The sequence below is a fragment of the Galeopterus variegatus genome, unplaced genomic scaffold (genome assembly GCF_000696425.1).
Source record: "Galeopterus variegatus unplaced genomic scaffold, G_variegatus-3.0.2 Scaffold754, whole genome shotgun sequence".
Classification (NCBI taxonomy): Eukaryota; Metazoa; Chordata; class Mammalia; order Dermoptera; family Cynocephalidae; genus Galeopterus; species Galeopterus variegatus.
In genome coordinates this window covers 352,294-376,665 of record NW_007726865.1, presented here as the reverse complement: position 1 = coordinate 376,665, position 24,372 = coordinate 352,294, and the positions used below count along the sequence as shown (strand labels likewise).

General features: G+C 38.0%; 1 protein-coding gene across 2 annotated transcripts in view; it reads right to left on the bottom strand.

Annotated features, from left to right (window-relative positions):
- PRIM2 (primase, DNA, polypeptide 2 (58kDa)) overlaps positions 1-24,117 on the bottom strand; it is a 186,048-nt gene extending 161,931 nt beyond the window's left edge. Inside the window, exons 1-5 of one of the 2 annotated variants that reach the window (XM_008572125.1) lie at positions 23,951-24,021; positions 23,161-23,323; positions 20,907-21,010; positions 17,172-17,251; positions 15,705-15,825 (exon numbers count right to left, since the gene is read on the bottom strand). In XM_008572125.1, the coding sequence (XP_008570347.1) occupies positions 15,705-15,825; positions 17,172-17,251; positions 20,907-21,010; positions 23,161-23,314 (459 nt within the window). In that variant the 5' untranslated portion in view covers positions 23,315-23,323; positions 23,951-24,021. Of the gene's footprint in view, positions 1-15,375; positions 15,826-17,171; positions 17,252-20,906; positions 21,011-23,160; positions 23,324-23,950; positions 24,022-24,041 lie in introns of those variants that run through there. The other variant, XM_008572126.1, reaches the window with a different exon arrangement.
- Between the last annotated feature and the right edge of the window lie 255 nt (positions 24,118-24,372).

Sequence of the window (24,372 nt, the reverse complement as noted above, 5' to 3'; positions counted from 1 at the left end):
GCCAGCAACCTGCTGTGCTACAATACTTATCTTGTAACAGAGACTTATAGCCTGAGGGAAATTTCCTGTCCTTGCAAGGTCAATATTTGAAACTGCAAGGCTTTGGAAAACCAGGCCCTGTGAAGTACATATGCTTTTTAGTATATTCCACAGTGTACTATCCTATCCAATCCCCAAAACACACTCCTATGTTTATATTCCCTATCATTACTAACATTTCACTATTCTTGTCCTCTAGACCAGATAGCTTGGAGTCACCCTCACGTTGCATTCCATTAGTTACCAAATCTTCTTCAGGCTACTTCTATAATGTCTGCCATGTCTGCCCACTTGTTCCATTCCCACAGCCACTGCTACAGTTCAGACCCTAATTCAGTCCTTCATTTGTTCAGTCATTAACTCAACAGATAATTCTCCTTATTATTAACACAGACATTGGCAATATCCTTCTAGGAATCTCAACATTCTCTCACTTAGCAATCTTAAGTTTCAACTTAGATCTCAACTCTCCCCTTCTTCACTCAGTTGTTGCAGTTATCTTCATCATACTACATTATAACATCATTCTACCCAAAAACCTTCAACAATTCCCTCCTGCCCTTCTCCTATCTTGCTAGCCTCATCCTCCTCTTTTTCCTACAAATTAATGACAAACTTCCTTGTCACAAAAATGTAAAACCAGAACCAAGATTAATGTGGAAAATACATGAATGCATTTCCATAAAATAAAAAAGGGATATCAAAATAATGTTACATAAACAGAGTATATGATATCTAGGAGACCACCAAAGAGACAGGGTCATGCTATGGTTAGGAAAAATGAGATGATGGAATATGTTTGTGTTCAAGCTGGAAAAGGGAGAAGGATCCACATGGCACTAAGGAAGAGCAGGCTGCTGTTGCTGGAACGAAGAAGGAAGGAACCAATGCCCTTCTATCATCAGCTGGTCCTTAGAATGGAGCTTCAGCAGCCACTTAGCCTTCACGAAGGAGCAAGAGAAAGTGATCACCCTAAACCACCCATCTCATCCCAAACTATCCCTAGGCCTCCCTCAGGTTTGTCTTCAGTGCCCGCAGACTGACAAGTCAAATTTCAGAAGCAAAGTTCTCTCAATGGTTTATGATGCCTGAAATTCCCCTATGACATTATTTACACTATCATCATCAATTAAAATGTAAGTAAATAATAAAAATTAATTTTGAAAAATTAGAATTCTTTGGGAGAAAATATTTGCAAACTATGAATTCAACAAGGGATTAGTATCTAGAATGCACAAAGAACGATATCATCTCACCCCAGTTAGAATAGCTATCATCAAAAAGACAGAAAATAAATTCTGGTGAGGATGCAAAGAAAGGGGAACTTTTTATAATGTAAATTAGTACAGCCACTATGGAAAACAGTCTGGAGGTTCCTCAAAAAACTATAAATAAAACTACCATATGATCCAGCAATCCCACTACTGGGTATATATCTAAGGGAAAGAAAATCAGTATATCAAAGAGAAATTTGCAATCCCATGTTTATTGCAACACTATTCACAATAGCCAAGATGGGAATCAACCTAAGTATCCATCAACAGATGAATGGATAAAGAAAATGTGGTATATATACACAATACACAATGGAACACTATTCAGCCATAAAAAATAATGAAATCCTGTCAGTTGCAGCAACGCAGATGAACTTGGATAACATTATGTTAAGTGAAACAAGCCAAAAAGAGAAAAAGAAATACTCCATGTTCTCATTCAACATATGGAAGCTAAGAAAAGTTGATCACACAGTAGAGAATAGAATGGTGGTTACCTGAGGCTGGAGGAGGATAGTGAGAGATTGGTTAACAGATATATAAGTACAGCTAGATAGGAAGAATAATATTTAGTGTCCTATAGCACTACAGGGTGACTATAATTAAAAACAATTTATTGTGTAGTTCCAATTAGCTAGAAGAGAGGATTTTGAATGTTTCCAACACAAAGAAATGATAAATGTTTGAAATAATGAAAAAAAAAAAGATCAGTGGTTGCCAGGGTTTCAGGGGATGAGGGAGGGAGGGAGGGATGAATAGGTGGAGCGCAGAGGATTTTAGGGCAGCAAAACTATTCTGTATGATACCATAATAGTTAATACAGGACATTATGCACTAGGCAAAACCCACAGAACTGTACAATACAAAGAGGGAACCCTAACATAAAACAAACTTAATAATAATATGTCAATATTGATTTATAATTGTAACAAACATATCACACTAATGCAACATCTCAATAATAGGAGAAACTGTGTATGTGGGTGGAGGAACGGTATGGGAACTATCTGTACTTTCTGCTCGATTTCTCTGTGAAACTAAAACTGCTATAAAAATAAAAGTAAAAAAAGAATTCTTTTTATGATTAGCATTCCTCAAAACTGGCTATTTTAAGTCATAATCATAAATGGATGATTTCTACAAATCTATACAAAAGTTATCCAAAGACCAGAAACCTAACTATATAGATAGCACAATCCTGGGAAAAAGGCACCTTCACTATACACTCTATGAAGACATCTCCAAGGGAAACAGAAAGAACTGAATATTCCACCAAAGGATCTGTGAGCAGCCAGCCAGTCTTAATCCTTCCCATCCAACAAGTTTGCTTGCCCTGTTCCATTGAGATTCAGGGAAGCTCTGCGTTCACAATAGATGAAGAGCTTTGAACTCTGTTTATGAAGGAAACTACAAAGAAGTGTTATTGTTATGCTGCTTTTGGCTCTTTCCTTCATCTGCTATGCTCATAAGTTCTTACATGTACTGGAAGTACGAGTTATTGAGGGTTTACTTTAAGAAGATTATTATTACTTTTTTTTTTAACAAAAAAATAGGAAAACATCCAGATATAACTTTAGTTATGAAAACAATGTGTATAGGATGATATCTACTTTAGTATTAATGAGGTAAATAATATTTTTTTTTAAGAGGAAAAAATGTTGAAAAAGAAAAATAGAACCATCTTAATTGTCCAAAAAAGGAAAATAAGAAATATGCTACAGTCAGTGCTAATAATACTACAGGCAAGAACTTAACAGAACCATACTTGAGGATCTGCAAAGCTAAGACCACACCAGGATGATATCTACTTTAGTATTAATGAGGTAAATAATATTTTTTTTTAAAGAGGAAAAAATGTTGAAAAAGAAAAATAGAACCATCTTAATTGTCCAAAAAAGGAAAATAAGAAATATGCTACAGTCAGTGCTAACAATACTACAGGCAAGAACTTAACAGAACCATACTTGAGGATCTGCAAAGCTAAGACCACACCTCAGAAGGAATTAGTGGTTCACAACCCTATCAGACCCAATGCTACCCTTCCTTAAATATTTTAATATTTAAAATATGTCACAATACCTACTTTACTATCTAAAAACAAAATTTAGATAAATCTAGTTGCATTTCTTTAAATCAATAGACTTCCATAACTGAAATATAAAAGAAAAATAAAAGCAAAGTAGTTTAAAACAGAATAATAATGGTATAGATAACTGACCAGACACACTGCACTAGAAAACATGATCAAGTAGTTAGTATATCCATTAATAGAAACACTGTGAATACACCACCTGCCAATACACACTGGTATCATGTGTGCTGTTGCCTCAAATACTACATCAGCGATGTGCTTTTCCAAAAATGTGACAACTCACAAAAACATTCAGAACAAAACAAAGTGTTATCTTCTATCAACTCCCAGGATAGCCGCATTCGAGGAACAATCAGGGCATACAAAAAACATGGAAGGGAGAAAGATTTTGTGATGACTTATAAAACAGTGTTTGGCTCTAGATTCAGGTCATTAGAAACAATTTGCTTTTGGGTTTTTGTCCACATAAATACAAAAAATCAAGAATTACATGGGAAAATTCATTGTTGTCCAGAACTATCCAGTGCATTATAGGTGCTCCAGCATCCCCATCTCCTGTCTACTAAATGCCTGTAATACCTGCCAATCATTGTTACAACCACCAAAAATACCACAAAGATGTCCAGAACACCTAGTAGGGGAGACTATAGCCCCTATAGTCCAGAACCCCTGGACTGAACCAATAAGCCATCCTCCAAAATGGCCCATTTTGAAACAATCTGTGCATTTCCCTCTATAATATCTCTCTTATGCACAGAAGCTAAGAAGAAAACCTACTCAAGTCCATAACTTTTCTTCTCCTGACCTATTAAATTAAATAACTCCCACCTGAAGCACAAAGTATACCACTTAGATTTTAATTTACACTGATCTTTAAATATTACATGAGTCAACTGTTGAACATGAATTAAAACATACAATGTGATCCAAATATGTTCAAAAAAAAAAAAAAAGATAAATAAAAGGTACTAGAGAATAAAAGCAAAAAGGGTATAAAAAAAGCCATGGGCCAGATAATAAACCCCTCAACAACTAAATTGCGTGAATACAATGAGTTCCCTGAAGACAGCATATATATCATAGTGGGAAAACTACTTAAAGTATATTTAATATATTTGGTTTCCATTTCTGCAAAGAACTGTCAGCTAAAATGAAACACCTTAGTAAAATTACAGTTAATGCTTTAATTTTCTACAGTAATGTAAATCTCTAAACTCACACCTGTGTTTGTATATCCTTTTTTTTTTCCTTTTTGTCTTTTTTCGTGACCGGTAATGGGATCGCAACCTTCGGTGTCACGCCCGCACCGCGACTGGCAACGGGATCGCAACCCTCGGTGTCGCGCCCGCACCGTGCTCAACCAGTGAGCGGACCGTTCTCTACATGGGATCCGAACCCTCAGCGGGAGCGCCGCCCTCTACCGAGTGCACCACCGGGCCGGCCCTGTATATCTCTTTTGATGGGCCCTGTCACCTTAACTGTCAGCCTCTATTCCACTTCATCTCAGTGCTAGTGAAGGACTAGCTGTGAAGAAATCTGCTCATATATTTAGTAACACAGTTTGTCATTTACACATCTCAAAATATCTAGGAGTCTGATTTGGAGGAAGTTACTTAACCTCTCTGAGCTTCAGTTTCCTCACAGAACTGTTGTGAAGATTAAATTATATAATCCATATAAAGCATTTAGCAAAGTGCCTGGCATTCAGTAAAAACATAACAAATGTTAGCCATTAGTGATTCTCTCCTCTTCTGTCTTTTTACATCACTAGGCAAATTCGGACCTTAATAAGTCTACTCCTTATTCAGTCATCAATAAATATTCCTTCTTTAGGAAACAAGGACCCCATGCCAACTTTGGAAACAGTCCTCTGGGTTTTCTAATATTCATACAGAAGTTGATACTACCTGGATCAAATAAAAGGAGCTGGAATATATTTGGCTGGAATATATATTAAATTCCAATATAGATGAAAAAAAAAAAAAGGATTCTCTTGCCCAAAGCATCATGGGACACTGGAATGGGGAGAGCACACTTTGAGCAGCAATGAACTGGAAGCAAAGCCAGACAGAAGGCAGGCATCAATAGCTGGAGTATAGCAGAAGGTATCGAAAGCCGGGGAGATCAGCAAGCAGCAGCAGGTCAAGGATAAACGCAGTCAAGTCCAGAATAGGGATAGTAACTGCCTGTTCCTTTGTATGCCTTCAGAGGGGTGGAAAGTAGCAGAATGGATATCTTCATAGGGCTTGGGCTAACTGGAGAACTGATGTTACTTAACTACTTATTCCTGCCTCTGTAACTCAGATTTAGCCACTCAATGACTAAGAACACAAAACAATTACTTTTTATGACTCCATTAGCCCTCCACACCCCTGGTTCTTATTCACATCCAAAAGACCTAAGAAAAGGCAATCTAAACTAGACTCTGAACTAGTCCATAACACATGACTTCAACCAAAAAGGATTAAATTTTCAGCGAACTTGAGGGAAGAAGGAAAGGTTAGAAAGATTATGGAATGAAAAAATAAAGTACTCATATGCATAAAAAACCTCAGTATCTTTTTTCATAACACCTTCAGAACATGAGGAACACTTCACCATGTAAATGTTTAATTATAGAGAATGTTTAACACTAAAGATATTTAATAAAATTAATTTCATTCTTTCATTAATTTCAACATTGTAAGACAATTAAGACATAGCTCCATATGTTGGAAACTTCAGCTGGTTTAAAGTCATACATTTTTTCAAAGTCAAACTCACAGGCATTGAAAGTCATCAACAATGAGAATATACAGAATTCTACATTCAAAAGCCATATGAAAACTTTAAAAAAGAGAAATGACTTTCACAAGTTATTTTGAAAATTTTCACATGTTAATTTTAGCCTTCAAGGGTAATTCAGCTTGAATTCTCACATTTAGCCATAGCATCTCTTTGTTTAAGCTATCTTGTAATGAGCAAAATTTAATTTTGTAGCTTGATAAGAAAAATCTAAATTCTGTGAACTCTAAAATATTTCCACTAAACACCATCTGCCATGGTGTATTTTTACTACTACACGCATAAATGGTTAGGGCTCAGTTAACGAGAAAATTCAAGGAACCTTTTCCCTATTCTCCAAATATAAAATTTATCAATATTTTACTATAGCTGCGCAATAAATATACATAAAATAATACAAGGTTAGCTTCCATAATAATTTGATGTCAAAAACCACTATGAAAAACAAAGGTATATTTGCATACTGTACATATAAAAAGGAAGCCCTGTGTCAATGTCTTCATTTGAATCATTTGGAAAGAAATCAAAGGTATGCAATTGTAACAGAAACACATAAAGAGTTCTATCTAAATCATAAAATTTCCTACTTAGATACAGAATAAATTGAAGTTTGCAAATCCAGTTCAATGGAAAAAGCTCATTTCATATATAACACGTATCCCCTAATATTTAACCCTAAGAAAGGATAAGTATTCCATGTTGTTATACTCACCTGAAAGATGTCTAGCGTTTGTAAAAAAGAATAGAGACAAATCTTTTGAACTTGACTATTAAATTCAAACATTTACTAAATGCTCAGAGAGCACCATGTTTGGAACTGCCAAACTTGCCTACCTCACTGCCTTGAAACATAAAACAATTTACCTCCCCATTAAGAAGATAAGTTTGATCCTTGACAAAGGCTCTCTCCTGGACCTAACTCTAGTCAGGCTCCTGAATCCTCACTTTGACTAGGGCCCACATATTCTGTTTCATCAAGAATCCTGCTGCATCGGTTTAGGGGAAATCCTCCACCCTCGGTTTGACCATCCTGAATATCTTATCACCTTGGTCTCCCTTCAGCAAAAATCCTTAGGTCAGTTTAGCAAAGAATTGCCCTACCTCATATTAATTTTCCATTCACCAACCCACCTACCCCACCTCACCATGTATTTGGCTATAATTCACACTTTTCCCATTGCATTTGGAGTTAAGCTCATCTCTCTCCCCTATTACAAAGCCCCTCTTGATTAAAGTCTTCCTTACCATCTCTAAAAAATGTCATAAATAATATTTTTCTTTAACACCTTTCATCTGATTAACAGTCTTTTCATTTAGGTCCGGAATTTCCATCAAGCGTTCTGCGAGTATGTATCTTACCATCCCACTTCACTCTTCTTCAGGCTCCACTTCTACTCCTGTCATAGTCAATAGTTTGTCAGAAGTCCTGTGAGAAGCTTCCAGGCTTATCAAACACATGTGTTCTCTAGCCTGCTACTCTTACACATGCTCTTACAACTCCTGTCTCATTGGCTGAAATTTACTGTGTCAAAAGATATAAAATGTGTGCGTACCCCTCCATTGTGCAGGCACCACACAAAAACCACCTGGCAACTTATGAACAGGATTACAATAACTTGAGCCCCCAGAAAGTGGTATAAAGAGAGTCATTTATATCATGTGAATGGCATTTTCATATTTTAAGTAATAGAAATGGAGTAGACCACAATGATGAATGCACATTCAAAAAGAGTTACAACAACTCAGTGAACAATGGAAACTACAATAAGGGCCAAAATGATCAGAAAACCATGACTATCTCAAGGCCAACTCACAAATATCTAAGAAATAATGATAGACAAGTAAAGACAAAACTATTTTTAAATTCTACACATGTAAAACTATTAAATCAATGTAAGATCTGTGTTCCAATGTTAACTGGAAAAAATCATCTAAAAGTTTCTAATAAATTCATAACTGACACTTTGAATAACAAATGACAAATTAAACTTTAACTCATGTTCATTGAAAAGAAGTTACCAGCCAAGAATGATATGAAATAATTTTAAGATAGAAGAAATTTAGGTTCCAAACTATAAGAAATGAGAAACAAATTTTAAATGTCAGGTGCAGGATAAGAAAAGCTATTTTAAAATAAGCAAAAATAAACAATTCAAAGTTCTTCATGCACTGAACATAAATGACAATTGAACAACACTAGTTCTCTTTAATACACAGTAGAGTTTTCACTTGTTTCATTGAGAATACTCCTTACATCTTTAAGAATGCTCACCTTCACTGTCCTCCCATTCTGCACTATTGTAATAAAAAACATTCTGTCATTAGATCCACTAGTATTTCAAATCAAATAAAAAATATTTTTTTACTCTCCTAAGGACGTTTTAAAAAACATCCAAGTAAATTACAAGCTGCTGTCAGACTCTGGACAACAACAGCACAGAAACTCTTTGTCTAAGAGGCTGACAGCTGTCAAAGCCTGACCTTTCCCTAGCTGGCCAATGAAAGAAGCAATAATAGAATCTGTTTAATGTTACCCATTCACCTTTAATGTGACCCAATGTTAAGTCAATCAATTCAGCAATGACAGGTCCAAAATAATCCCCATAGATAGACATATTTACTCATTTCTAATCCTTCTCAGAAATTTCAGATTTAAAATCCAAGCTATTTACATATAAGCCTAAGAATGATAAGTATAAGCTTTTTTCTTTTTCAACACTTCATACTAAGGCCTTCTGCTCTATGTCCTAAAAATTCAGAATCTACTATCCAGTAGAAGCCCAGGTATACACTAGAAAAGCTCGTATAACTTCGTATAATGTATGCTATACGAAGTTATTACGATGATTTCTACAAATCTATACATACAACAAATGCTAATAACTTTTCTCCAATCCTTGCTTTGTCCTGAGTCTAAAAGCATCACTGATACCTGTTTTGGTATAACAGTTTCAAATGTAAACCAAATATTCTAACCAAAGTGCAGAAAATGTGCATGTTCCTATTAATGAAAAGGGAAAGGGTGAGAAAGCCTAATGTCAAGATGGCAGAATAGACAATCTCCAGTGTCACTCTCTCCCACAATCAACCAATTTGCAATTATTAAAAAGCAACAACTGCCTAGCTGGAGCCACTAAAGCCCCAGAGAAGAGGAGGAGAGACCTACTTGAAGATGGAAGAAGCTGGAATGAGAGAAAGAAGGGACTGTTCAGATTGTTTCTAGCCCCAGTCACTTCAAGGCTGGAGCTGCACTGCTGAGCACACAGAACAAGAGCTGGCAAAAGCCATAGCTGTGCCCTTCGTATGAAGTTGCTTGGAGGCTGCAGGGGAAAAGAGGGCCTTGGTGGCCTCCAGACCAGCTAGACCACTAACAGAGTTCCCATGGACCCATATAGGAGCAAGAAGCCACAACAACTGAAAAAAGGAGCCATTCAGAGGCCAATGAGTCATTGCAATGGACCAGCATATGGCCTGTCCCATGGGAAGTGTTTAGGGTGGGGCGGTGCGGGAGACAGGCCCACCAAGGGAACATAGGAGCACAGCATGGACAGCTGATCTGCCCTCCAATCAGCAAAGGACCACTCAGTGGAGACCAGTCAGGAATATAGAACTGTGGGGGGGGTAGTTTGCTGAAAAGACTCAGGCCCAGACCAGAGTTTCCACACAACCCAGGTGTACCAGACCTCACAAGACCCAGAAGTGCTTACAAGGTCAACAATTAAAACCTGAGCTGCACAAAAAGCTTTCCCCAGGGAATCAGCAGCAAAGCAACAATCTACCTCAACCACAGGGCTCAAGTGCTTGTTCCCACAGGAAGTTCCCCATTTTAGAACTAAGCAAAGGACAACAAATTAATTCCAGTGCAGAGTTTAAGTGATGGGGTTAGCTAATAATCCAACACAGATCTGAAAGAAAAACAAAAAACCCACAGATCAGAGACAAAATTTTGATATTAACCAAAAAAGGTCTAATACCACCAAAAAACACCTATAAAACCTAGAAGGACCAGAAGCCCCCCAGGCTCCCAAGCTGGGGTGAGGGGCACAGGGTGCTCAGCCATGGCCCCCATCTTCCGCAACCAGCCCAGCAATGACCACCAGGCTGCTACCAGAAGCACTCCAGGTTCCCAAGCCAGGGTGGGGAGGCTGAGGGTCTCAGCCATGCCCCCACTGAGGCACACATCCAGCCCAGCGACGACCACCAGGCCATCACTGGAAGCACCCTGGGCTCCTAAGCCAGGGTGGGGGCACCGAGGACCTAAGCCACACCCCCCGATGTCCACATCCAGCCCAGTGACGACCACCAGGATGCCACTGGAAGTGCCCCACACTCCTGAGACAGAGTGGTGGGGGGCCCGGGGCCTCAGCCACGGCCCCCGCATGTCTGCATCTAGCCCAGCCACAACCACCAGGCTGTCATTGGAAGAACCCCAGGCTCCCAAGCAGGGGTGTGGGACCAAGAGACTCAGTCACGGCCCCCCCGCAACATTTGCATCCAGCCCAGCCACAACCACCAGTCCACTGCCAGAAAAGCCGCAGGCTCCCGAGCCAGGGTGGTAGGGGGCCAAGGGCCCCAGCCACGCTGCCCCGACATCTGTATCTAGCCCAGCCACAACCTCCAGGCCACCGCCAGAAGCGTGGGCTCCCAAGCTGGAATGGGGGACGCCAAGGGCCTCAGCCACATCCCCTGACATACACATCCAGCCAACCATGACTGAGCTGCCACTGGAAGCCCCTGGGCTCCTCTGCCAGAATGAAGGGGGGTGACATGGCCTTGACTATGCCCCCTCCCCCCGTCCTCATCCTCCCTTCCTATCCACCTCCCCCTTCTTCTCTCCCCCTCCACCCCAACTACTCCACAAAATCCTAGAATGTAAAAAATAATAATAATAATTTCTAAAGTAAATAAGTATATAAGAATCTTGTGCACCCACATGTGCGCATAAACTCCAAACTTCCAATTGACTTTTTAGTATCTCAATCTTAAACAAAAAACCAAGGTTCATTAGACATTCAAGAATAACAAAATGAGGAAATCATTCAACACAAAGACCACACAAAACAGGTGAACTAAATAAAGGAACAAGAGGTAAACAGACAATGAAAGGAGCAGAAGAACTCTGCAATTAATAATCTTCAAAAGAAAAATAATATATTCATGAAACAAAAACAGAAGGCAATAAAAAGTAGAACCAGAAAAGACTGTTAAAAATTATAAACAAGAGAGCAGAAAAAATAAATAAATAGAAAATTTTGAAAATAATTGAAGAAATTTCCCAGAATGTAAAACCAAAAGATAAAGATTGGATATCAGGACAGAAAAGAAGAGTCACTGACACTGGATTTCAGTACAATTCAAATGCCAAGTAACAAGAAATTATAAAGAGAACATAGAAAACAGAAAGGAAGAATTACAAAAACAATAATAAAAAGAAATTTCCTAAACTGATAAGCCCAAATCTTAGGATTAAAAGGGCCCACCAATAAATGAAAAAAGATCCAGACATCATCACAAAATTTCACAGCGGCAGGGGTGGGTGGTGGGAATGTCAAAGTACATAAATTTACATACAAGTAATCAGAAATCAAAATGGAATCAGGCTTCTCAAGAGCAACTCTGGATGCTAAAAGATAATGTAGCAATACCTTCAAAATCCTGATGAGAAATTATTCCCAACCTTGAAAGGTAAAGGCAAATTTCACTCTAGTGTGATAATATAATAAAGACATTTTTACACAACCTAGAACTCAAAAAATTTACCTCTGTTAATGTATAAAGATATAATTTGTATGACAATATAGCACAATGGCAGGAAGAGGGAACAGCGCATATGGGAGCAAAGCTTTTGTGTACTCTTGAAAATAACATGTTAATCCCAACTAGACTGTTTTAAAATAAAATGGTAATTGTAATTCCCAGGAAAACCACTAGGAAAATAACTCAAAAAAGTAGGAAAGTAAACAGCAAAGGAATTAAAATGGTACCCAAGACAGTATCTGTTTAACACAAAGAAGGCAATAACAACGGGGATATATTCTAAGATCCCCCCCACCAAGTCAATGCCTGAAACACCAACAGTACCGAATTCTATACATACTACTTTTTTCCCCATAAATACATACCTATGATAAAGTTTAATTCATAAATTAGGCACAGTAAGAGATTAACAACAATAATAATAAAATAGAACAATTATAACAATATACTGTAATAAAAGTTATGTGAATATAGTCTCTCTCTAAATATCTTACTGTATTGTACTCATCCTTCTTCCCGTGATGATGAGATAATAAAATGCCTATGTGATGAGAGGAAGTGAGGTGAATGACACAGGCATTGTGACTTGTGACGTAGTGTTAGGCTACTACTGACCTTCTGATCATCATCTATTTTGGGTGATCGTGGATCATAGAGCCATGACAATGGTTAAGAATTTTCAATGGTTGAAGGGATTTTTGCCAAAACCTTTTGAAAGAACACTATAATTGGAAGTTGTTGTCTCTTTCCTTATAACTAATTAAACTGTTGCTGCAGAGGTTGTAATCCTTCAGTAATCACACAGGTGACTTTAATGCTTCATTCCATCTCATGATCGTATTCCATAATTTTGTCTAATGTCTGCAATTCAAAACACTGGCAAATTTCAGTAATGTCCACATTACTGGTTCTGCTTCAGTTTCTTCTTCTACATCTTCCTCTTCCTCTGTAGACCACTCCACAAGTTCTTCCAATTCCTCATTTACTAACACTTCTCAATGGCCTTCAATATGTTCTTCCACTTCTTCACCAAGCAAATCCTTCTCCACCAACTATTCTTGCCACGTGAATGATTTTCCTAACTTCTCCATTGATCCCAGGGGAAGCCTTTAAAATCATTCATAACTTCACTCCATAAGTTCTTCTAGCAGGCATTTATAGTTTCTGCTTTTAATTCATCTATTGCAACTTTGATGAATGCTACTGCATCAGCAATAGTGAATTGTTTCCAGATTAGGGTTTGCATCAATTGCTGATCAAATGCAATCAAATACCAGGCAGATAGGTGTATGTGGCCTTGAAAAACCAAATGATGCCCTGGTTAAGGGTCTAAAGCAATGAGGTTGTATTTGGAGATAAAAATACAGCCTCGACATCTTCATTTTCACAGCAAACAGAATCATTGCCTATTATTAATAGGACTTTAAATTTCAACTCCTCCTCTTCCAAGTATTTTTTCACCTCTGGGATGAAGCATTGGTGAAACCATTCCATAAACAAGACAGCTGTCACTCATGCTTTCTGACTATATTGCCAGAACACAGGCAGGTATTTTTTGTTTTTGTTTGAGAGTGCCTGGGTTCTTTGCTCTGTACACAATGCCTGTCTTTATCATATGCCCTGCAGCACTGCCACATAGTACCAGAGTTAATCTGTCCTTCCATGTTTTATGCCCTGGTGCCGCCTCTGCATTATTATGAATGTAGGTTCTACTTGACATTTTCTTTGAGAAGAGCACAGTTTCATCACAACTGAAGACTTCCTTTGGACGATATTCTTTCCTGTTAATCAACTTCTTCAACTCTGCTGGAAATGTGTCAGCACTTTCTTCATTAGCAGACATAGCTTCTCCAGTTACATTTTTCCATCTGAACCTATTCCTGAATTTCTGTAACTATCTCATACTACAGTAAACAGCTTGGTATAAATCGTTTCAGGAGATCCCTTGCCAAAACGTGGAAATAATCCAAATGTCCATCAAGTGCTGAATAGATAAATAAATTATTCAGCAATTAAAAGGAATAAAGTACTGATTCATGCTATAACATGGATGAAACTTTAAAATATTATGCTAAGTGAAAGAAGCCAGGCACAAAAGACCACATATTGTATGGCTCTATTATATGAAATGCCCAGAATAGGCAAATCCACAGACAGAAAGTAGATCAGCAGTTGCCAAGGATTGGGGAAGGGAAGAATGGAGAGTGACTATTAATGGGTATAGAGTTTCATTTTTAGGGCAATAAAAATGTTCTAAAATTAGATAGAGGTGATGGTTGCACAACTCGTAATTATAATAAAAACTAATCAATTGTACATTTTAAAAGGGTTGGGCCGGCCCGGTGGTGCACTGCTACAGTGCGCCGCTTGGGAGCGCGGTGGCGCTCCCGCCGAGGGTTCGGATCCCACATACAGACCGGTTCCCGCTCACTGGCTGAGCGAGGTATGGGAGCAACACCGAGGGTTGCGATCCTGTTGCCGGTCCTGGTCCGGGCGCGACACTGAGGGTTGCGATCCGTTGCCGGACATGAAAAAAGACAAAAAGGAAAAAAAAAAAAAAAGGGTAAATTTCAAGATATGTAAATTATATCTCAGTAAATCTATCATAAGAAATTATACATGACAATATGTTAAGATACTCTAGAACAAAAAATATATCTTCTCAAGGACACTTTTCTCTGTGACCTAATAAAAATCAGTAATTTCAACAACAGCAAAAAAATAGTTTCTAATATGAAAGGATAAATTAACTATAATTGATAAGAGCAGTAAGGGACTTCACCAAGTATCAAAGTAAAAGCAAAGTGCAAGATACAATGGTTTGGGTCAGGCGGACTTGCACAGGTAGATGGTATTTGGAAACCTCATGGGCCTCTTATAATAAGTAAATGAGAGAAACTATAGAAAGTGCCTCCCTAGCACATAATAGACACTAAATATCTACTAAATGTTTCTTCATTTCCCTTCATGCAGCCTCTTTCCCCCAACTCATATAATCCATAGTGTTCCTTCCTACAGTGGGCATTTCTTCTACTTGTCAGACAGAACAATGTCTTTCACCCATTCCAACTTCTACTTTTTTATTTTATTTAGCCTCAAGCCCCTCATTCCATACCAAAATAGAGCCTCAACCAGTCCTACTACCATCTGACTGCTCTAAATCTTCCAAAACAGAATTTTTCTACTTTCCCACTGCATCAGAGATCCACCTGAAAGACAAAAATTCTATTTCCACCCACAACATTTATCCCTGCTAAATATGTCCTTACTTTTCCTGTTTTATATAATTACAATCTGTAAATCATTCACATTTGTATGCAAAACTATTTTTTAAAACTGTTCAGATAGATTTTACTGACAATTGACTTAAAGTATTACCTCCTCTCAACTTCACTACTGCAAATAAGTAACTATCACTTGTTTGTTTTCTTTAATTCAGTGTTAGATTTAAAACTGTGGCCTGCAAAATTCTGGTTAAAGATGAACTTTTATAAACTAAACCTTTTTGTGCTTTAATAAACCACATATTTAATAAAGCAACTAAATGTGAGGCTCTGTTACTGAAGAACCTCTTTTCCTCTAGTCACAGAGGAGGAAAGGTTCACTGTTGTGCAAAACCATTAACTACTCTTTTACACAGGTGCTAAGAAAGGGAATGTACAAACAATGTAACTCCACACATTAGTACCAGCATTTATAGGCAAAAAGGAGGGATGAATGGTGAAAACAATTGGAAATGACTATAAAAATATACTTACAGCCTCGAACTGCAAATGGCTATCCTTTAAAAAACTTTGAACTTTATCCTTGGGTAAAATATTGAATCGAAATCGAAGGAGATCCATTTCTTGTTGAATAAACCAGCGTCTAAGATCTTCTCTACAATGTAGAAAGGGAAATTATCAGTATAAATTAAAAATCAAATGATTATTAAATCTAAGAAATTTTTATGAAACAGTATTCAAACACGAGCAAGATGCCAATAGACTACAATTAAAAGCATATAGGTCCTCTATTATGATAAATAAAATATGAATACCACATACAACAATCTTCCAGGGATGTGTTGGATAAGAGATAGAGGGGTGTTATGAACATAAAAACAAAAGGGTTAAACACAGAATACTTCAAGCCTAGCTGCATTATTATCAAATAACACAAAAGAAAATAGTCAATTGCATTTAATGTAACTGCAAAATAGAAATTTACATTAGAAAATGGAGTACTCCTTTGGTCTGAGATGGTTTCATCAATGCCAAATAAACACCAAATTTTTAAAAAGTAACTTTATCTCTGAAAATATTATGATCAGATGAACTTTGCAAATTAAACTTTGCTTATAGCTTTACAGTTTATAATTTTGCAAAATTTAATATGCACAAGTACATCTCAATATTTAAAAACTAATATAAAAATATATTGATTTATAAAGCTGATACCTAATGAGTATTACTGTTATATTATAAAATAATTACCCTATTACATTTAAAATATGATTTTATTTTATTTGAGGTGACTTTCACAGATTGTCAATAACTAATTTACTATATAAACTGCATAAACTACTAAAGAAAAACTCTAGGACCAAAGCTGGTAGGTAATTTCTCAATTATTATCTTGGGATAGTATGCAATTCAAGATTCTCACTTAATAAGCCTATTAATAAAAGAAACAACCATAACTATATTACTTGGCCAAAATTAATATAGGGGAAAAATTGTTTAAAAACAAAAAGCAACTAACTCCTTCTCCCTCTGGGTGGCACTACTGATTTATAAGAAACCAACTACCAACAGAAGGGTCTTAGATCTTATAGGCCCATACATCTCAAATACTAAAAACCAGTATCAAATTCACATATGTGTCTGATTCATTGTTTCTTATAAATATTAACACTTTTCTTCTAAAAAAGTATCAAAAGTCCTTCTTCCTAATGGAACCCCTTTCAATTTTATATTCCAAATGAAAACTATAACTATAAAGTTTTTTAACTATAAAGTTAAAAACTGTTTCATCAGGCAAAATTATGCAACTTTTTTTGGTATTTTTTAGTACACAACTTGTTTCAAACAATTCACTGCAACAGTGTTCAACCTTTAACCTACTCTAGTTCCTCATGTTATTTTGAGTTTTCCTACATTCAATAGAACATATTAATTTTCCATATACCAATTTATAACCCAAAATATCAGATTTAACTATGAGAAGCATAAATGTATACTCACGACTGACAATAAGCAAGACGCAAAATAAAATGAGAAATATGATCTCTTCTTCTTGGTTCATATTCATCTTCTAAGTTTTCCTTAAAAATAATGACACATGACATCAGGACTCACTGCTTTTGTTCTAACTCAGTGGACCCCCAAACCACCCCCACAAACAACTGCAATGTCTGGAGACATTTTTGGTTGTCACAACTGGGAGATGCTACAGGTATCCAATGGATAGAGGCCCGAGATGCTGCTAACATTCTACAATGCACAGGACAGCGCCTAAGACAAAGAATTATCTGACCCAAAATGTCGAAAGTGTGAAGGATGAAGTATCTGCTCTGATTTATAAGCATGTCTTCACATGTATTTTTTCTCCTTCGTCACCAGAGCTAGAGTAAGAGCTCAGACCCAGGTAGTGCCCTCTGTGGGTGATCTTTGGCTCTGTGTCTCTTATTCCTCTTGGAGCTAGTTTTCACACTCATTGTCCTCGATCCCCTTTATAGAAGCAAACTGTGGTATTAAGTTCCAAGAAGTTATCTGACTGAACTGGTCCAGTCTGCTGTGAGAAGAGGGTCCAATGAAAAAGTGTAATGAGAAGTACCCCTGAATGTAGATGCCCCTAAAGCATCACCACTGGTTTTTCTTTCCATGAAACATAATAAAGTCAGCCATTTATTAAGGAAAATAAATAAATAATGACACAAATAAAATAAATGCATTACGACGGTAAGAGGTATGAAAAAATACTGAGTCAGCATAAGCCAATGGTAAAGCAAAAGTCCCAAAAACACATTTCTTAAAATGATTTTCAGGATAATAATCATTTTACTTAAGCGATCAATCAAGGGAAACTGAGAGCTCATCCAGCAAAACCCCCCTGGGTTTGGACCCCACTATTATCTTCCTATCAACCCCTCTCTTTTAACTTTCTTTTTTATCCAGTCCATACCCAAGTACCACCACTTCAGCTACTTCTTACATCAACCCTCAATTTCTTTAATTTGCCAATTTGTCAAAACCTAGATTCTAAATTAATCTACAGCTACACTCCACAGTACTATTTCCAAAATGCTGAGTACCTTTGGAGAAAAAAATCCACAACGATGGGTATCTGGAGTATAAAATTCCACAGCTTCTAACCTCAACTGGACCGTTGCCAATACCGAGGAATCTTTATTCAAGTCCAAAATAGTTAGAGCAAACATGTCTTAAGCATTCTCTAGGTACCAAGCACTGCTTTAAGCATTTTTAATGAATTAACCATTGTAAAAACCCTATGAAGTAGGCACTATTATACCCTTATCTCAAAGATGAGGAAACTGAGGTATAGAGAAGTCATAATTTGTTTAGGATCACAAATCTTATAAATAGCAGAGCTGGAATTTGACACATAATCATCTCCTTCCTCACTTCTTAGAAAAGCTGTTTCTATCCTCACTTAGAAAAGCTGTTTCTAGCCTCTACCACAGCACCTTACCCTTCTCAAAAGATGACTTCATCTACTTTACAGAAAATAAAGGCCACCAGGCAGACTCCTTCAGCCCCAAGCTTCTGCATCCACATGTTGTGTTGCCTTCCCTTCCATCTCTGCAGACAAAGCATTTCTCCTCCCTCTTATTAAAGCTAATCCCTACACCTAAACCCTCCTACCCACTTGCTCTTGCCTCTTAAGAACCCTGATTCATCAAATATTCTCTCAAGGTATCTTCAAGCTCCCAGCCTCTATTCTAGACCTTTCTGCTCAGCTTATAAATGTGTTTAAGTACCTCCTGTCATATACATGTCTGAATGTATCTTTTCTTTTCCTTAAAACATCCTCTATATTCTTCCCTATTTCTCCCCCATCTTTTCTGCTAAACATCTTAAATTTTGAGTACATATTCGATATCCACCTTTCCACCTCCCTCCTCCAACCATGGTCATTGTTCTAGTTTCTGCCCCTGTGTACAATGGCCCTCCCAGCTGCTCAGTACAATGGACACTGTACGACTCATCTTAAGTAATGTACCTTAAGCTCCTGAAACTGTTGTGGTTAAGAGTAGTACCTCCACAGAAACAAAAGGCCCAGATTAGAATCTTGGCTCTACCATTTACCATCTTATGGACTTGGGCAACTTACTCAGCCTATCAATAAACAATACAGTTCGTCATCTATAAAATAGGCATGCTAATAATACCAACCTCATAAGACTGCTGTATGGATCACATAGATTAATATACAAGGGTACTTCAAAAAGTTTGTGGAAAATAGAATTAAGAGATAATACTAAATCTTTCCATGAACTTTTTGAAGTTCCCATTTATGTAATACACTTAAAACAAAGTCTGGAATATAGTAAGAATAATATAAATGCATGCTGTTGTTATCCTGTATTATTATTATTAATATCATATCATTATTACTGAAATTCCAGCCTTCCATGGCTCCTATGACACTACTATCCCGGTTCATCTCCTACTTCCCAGACTCCTCCCATTCCACTTCAACTTAAATACTGGTATTTCCTCATGTCCTGTCCTCCACCATCTTCTCTTCTCACTCAAATATTTTCCGAGGGTGCTCTTACCTTCTCCTGATGATTCTAACCTTCCCCTAATCCTACACTCCCACTATAAGTCTGTCTTCTGAGTCCAGACTTATATATCCACTTGTCCACTTGACATCTCCACAGGCACCTCAAATTCATGTCTTCCAGCCTTCCATGGCTCCTATGACACTACTATCCCGGTTCATCTCCTACTTCCCAGACTCCTCCCATTCTACTTCAACTTAAATACTGGTATTTCCTCATGTCCTGTCCTCCACCATCTTCTCTTCTCACTCAAATATTTTCCAAGGGTGCTCTTACCTTCTCCTGATGATTCTAACCTTCCCCTAATCCTACACTCCCACTATAAGTCTGTCTTCTAAGTCCAGACTTATATATCCACTTGTCCACTTGACATCTCCACAGGCACCTCAAATTCATGTCTAGAACTAAATTCAACATCTTCCTTCCAAGACTTGCTTCTCCTCCTGAATATCACTTCTCAAAATATCACCACCATCCAGTTAATTGTCCTAACTAGAAACCTGGGTGTTATTTGTAACTCTTTTCTCTCCTTTCCCCCTGCAACCAGTCAATAAAATCTTTTTGATTCTACCTTCTTAATATCTCTTCAGTCAGTCCCCTTCTCTCATTTAATTCAGATTCTCATCATCTCCAGGCTCCTAACTGGTTTCTCTATCAGACATGACCCTGTCAATCTGCTGCTGGCCGTCATCTTCCCAAAATAAAAATCTAATCACATGTCAAAATGCAGTTCCAACACTACCTTCTCTGGAAACCCTTCCCAAACCTCCCCAATCTGAGCTGGGTAATTATATGTGCTCTTGGAGTTCCTGGAGCACACAAACAATACAGCATTCATCATCCTATATTGCACAAGATGCATTAGACAATATCTGGAGACGTCTAGTGGGTAAAAGCCGCAGATGCCACCAATCATCATACAATGCACAAGACAGTCCCTGCAACAAGGAATTATTAGGCCCAAAATGATGATACTCCTGAGGCTAAGAAACCATGCCATATTATGATCATCTAACTACATGTCAATCATCCCTGGTAGACTATAGGTACCTTCAGGCAGAGTCTATGCTGCATTAGTCTTTATATAAGCCCTGTGCCTAATACAAGACCTTTCCTACAACTGATACTCAGTACATACAAACTGAAGGAACTCTTTTCCTCTTTTACTTACTCTGAAGGAAAACTTGAGTTTTCGAATTTCAGCCTCCAACTTACTCTGGTATTCCTCGGTTCCTTTCACATAGCTCACACCAAGATTTTCAACTGATTTTAGCACTGAAAAAAAAAAAGGAAAAGAAAAAGACATAAATGCAAGGTAATTTTTAAAAACTAAATCCGAGACAAAAACCTATGGATAACAATTCCCTAGTAATTTGTTTACAGAACATGACAAGTTACAATAGTTTTATTTTCTGCAAGTACCTTTTATAAACTATATGTTTGTAAGAGGATAATGTCTATCTATGTGCAGAAAATATCCATGTCCAACAGCATAATCTAATACCAGAGATTCTCAACCAGGGAAGAGGAAAGGATGGTGAATAATCACTGCTGGACTGAGCCACTGTTGTTGAAAATGGAAAAGTGTCCGTATGGGGAAAAAACTAAGCACCCTTTGTTTGCTTCCTTGATGTGGAACTGCCTGTTGGTCAGTCTGCTTCATTTACTCATCAGAAAGACAACAGCCCTTCCTTTCCTGATGAAGCAAAGGAGATGACACAATAGTGAAAGAGGGCCATCCAATCATCCAAATGATCCATCCTGAATAGATGCCACCTATTGTTCAGGGGTTCCTGAAGCCCTTTATCAATCCTTCCTCAGTCGAATTCTTCTCTTGAGGTGTTTTTGAGATCAAGAATGAAAAACAGGGGCTGGCTGCTTAGCTCAGTTGGTTATAGAGTATGGTGTTGTAACACCAAGGTCAGAGGTTGCGATCCCCATACAGGCCAGCCACAAAAAAAAAAAAAAAAAAAAAAGAAAGGAAGAAAGAAAACCTTCTAAACTGCCTCCTGAACATAAATCCATGTCCCAAAGGTACCTCCGTATTATGGTATCCATACCAAACTAATCATCTTCCCCTCATTTCTCCTGTTCCTACTATCCCCATCTCCACCAGCAGAGCTTCTATCCACCAGATCATCCAAGCAGGAACTTCAGCCACTCCATACCTGCTCCCTCAGCTCCCTCACATCTAACAGTCACCAAATCCACTCAATAATACCTCCTCAGTGTCCCTTAAATCTCTCCCTGTCATTGTCACTAAATTAGTTCAGGTCCTTATCATTTCACCTAAGTACCAAACCCAAGAGATACCTTTCAATCATCATCTTAATTCCTATGAAGCATCTCATACTGTTAAGCTTTCTAAAACGCTTTTCTCCCTTGCCTTCACTCTTTTATTCAATGAACAAGCACTGAGTACTTCTTTATATTAACAGTTCTTACTCTCCTCTATGAATGATTAACGGTATTTCACCTTTCCCAATTTTCTCACAAGGACATCCTGTATTATAAACTCTTAAGACAGTGCTAGTATTTCTATTTCATTTCATATCTAGCTCATTCCTTCCTTCCGTCAACACATGGAAGATAAGCAGGCCCCCAGGACAGTGGCCGCATCCTTCTTACACCCCAATATTAACACATTAGCATGGCACAAAATGCCCTTGGTTATCCAAACTTCTCCATCCACCCTGAACTTGTCACTGTTCCCTCAAACGTGACATTCTCTTTCATGCCTCCAAGACTTTGTATAGGCCATTATCTCAGCTTGGAAAATACTTCACTTCTTCTGTGTTAGAAAATTTCTATTCACACTTCAAAGTCAAGATAACTTTATTATTATTATTATTATTATTATTTTTGTTTTATCATTATACAACGTAAACATTTTTTGTGGCCCTTTACCAATTTCTCCCTAACTCTTTTTTTGGGGGGCAGCTGGAGGGTTTGGGGATCCAAACCCTTGACCTCAGAGTTAACACTGTGTTCTAACCAACTGAGTTAACTGGCCAGCCCATATGATATGATCACATTTCAACTTCTCTAAGAATGTTTACTTAATCAGATTGAATCAGTCACTCCCATTTCTATGCTTCAACAGCATTACTATTTACTTCTACTGAAGCAATTAAAATACTAAATTATGACTCATTTTGGAAGTCTGACTCCATGTATTAGATATGCAGCTTCAACAAAGAATTACATCATTCATCTCAAAATCCCCGCCACCTAGAACATAGTGGCACTCAATAAATATGCGTTGTACAATAAATAAATGAATGAGTAGCAAACCCTCAATAGCAAATCCTCAATATTTGCTGAATGGATTTCTGAACGAAAAAAATAAATTATCTTCATTCATTCCCACAAAGTATAAGTGATCTTCTCAAGAATACATACATTCCAATTTAAATGTCACTTACATTTAACTCTAGCAATAGCCAAGTTTTCAAACTCTATCAAAGATATGTTTTCAGAAGGTGGCTGCAAGTAAAATTGAAGGCTGTGAGGGTAGCAAGCATTCCTCTGGTCACCTGCCAACCTAAGCTTCCTCCGATTTCCTCCAGTAAACTGCATCTTGATCACCTGGGAAGGAAGTACACGACAAGGTTAAAGTGATGGAAATTAGAGTTGAAAAGAAAACAACAATCAAAAAACACAAAAAATAATTCCATATACACAGGGGGAAAAAATATTAAAGTTGAAGGCATGCACAAAATGTTAGCAGTGGTTATCCCTGGGTAATGTCTTTCTGTATTTCCCAGATTTTATACAATACACCTGTAATAATTTTGTAATGGGGTGGAGGTGCTAGAGGAGATGCAGGTGGTGGTCCTAACTTTCAGCAACATGAAAGGTGATGCTGCCTGCTCACTACAGACCTGTGTGTCATCGCCCTTAGATCTCTGCAATCCCAAGAGTTAAGACGAGATTGTATGTGGGCTGCAGTCCCGGGCTTGGAGGAAAGAGCCGTAGGTTCTGGCTAGAGGAGAGACAATGGACTGGGTACAGTTCCTCACTTCCTATCTTATGACCCTGAGAAACAGAACTGTCTTTTGAATCCAGTCTTTCGGAAATCCTTTTTGGGTGCATTCATGGTGTCTTATTATTCCCAACCACGATCCTCCCCAACTCCTCTCTGGCACCCGGGTCTCTGCCCCAACCAACCAACCAACCAAAACTCCCATCCCGCAAAGTCAATACTTCTCCTACCGCCCGCAAAGGGATCTCCCTTTTTTTCTCGACTTGCAACCTTCAAAACCAGGATTGCTCTCCGCCTTAAATCTGCAGTGGTTTCTCTCGCCGGCAAGCACCCAAACCCCAGAAAACACAGACGCTGACAGCCGCTTTTCCGGGTGGCGGGAAATTTCACATGGAACCGGAAGCGGAAGCAACTGACACAGAAGACCCGCCCTCCCAGCGTCTCGCCCACCCAGCACGGGCCCTGCGCATGCTCAGCGGGGTGCGTCTGGGGACTCAGGGCGTTTCATCCACTTTGCGAGCTTAAAAAATTTTGAATACGAGTTTCGGGGATTTGGTTTTTTGTTTGTTTTCAGATTTTAAGCTGTACCTCCTGTATGTGGAGTCGGTAGCTCTTGACGGTTGAAACGAGGGTGCTGGAATGCTGACGGCAA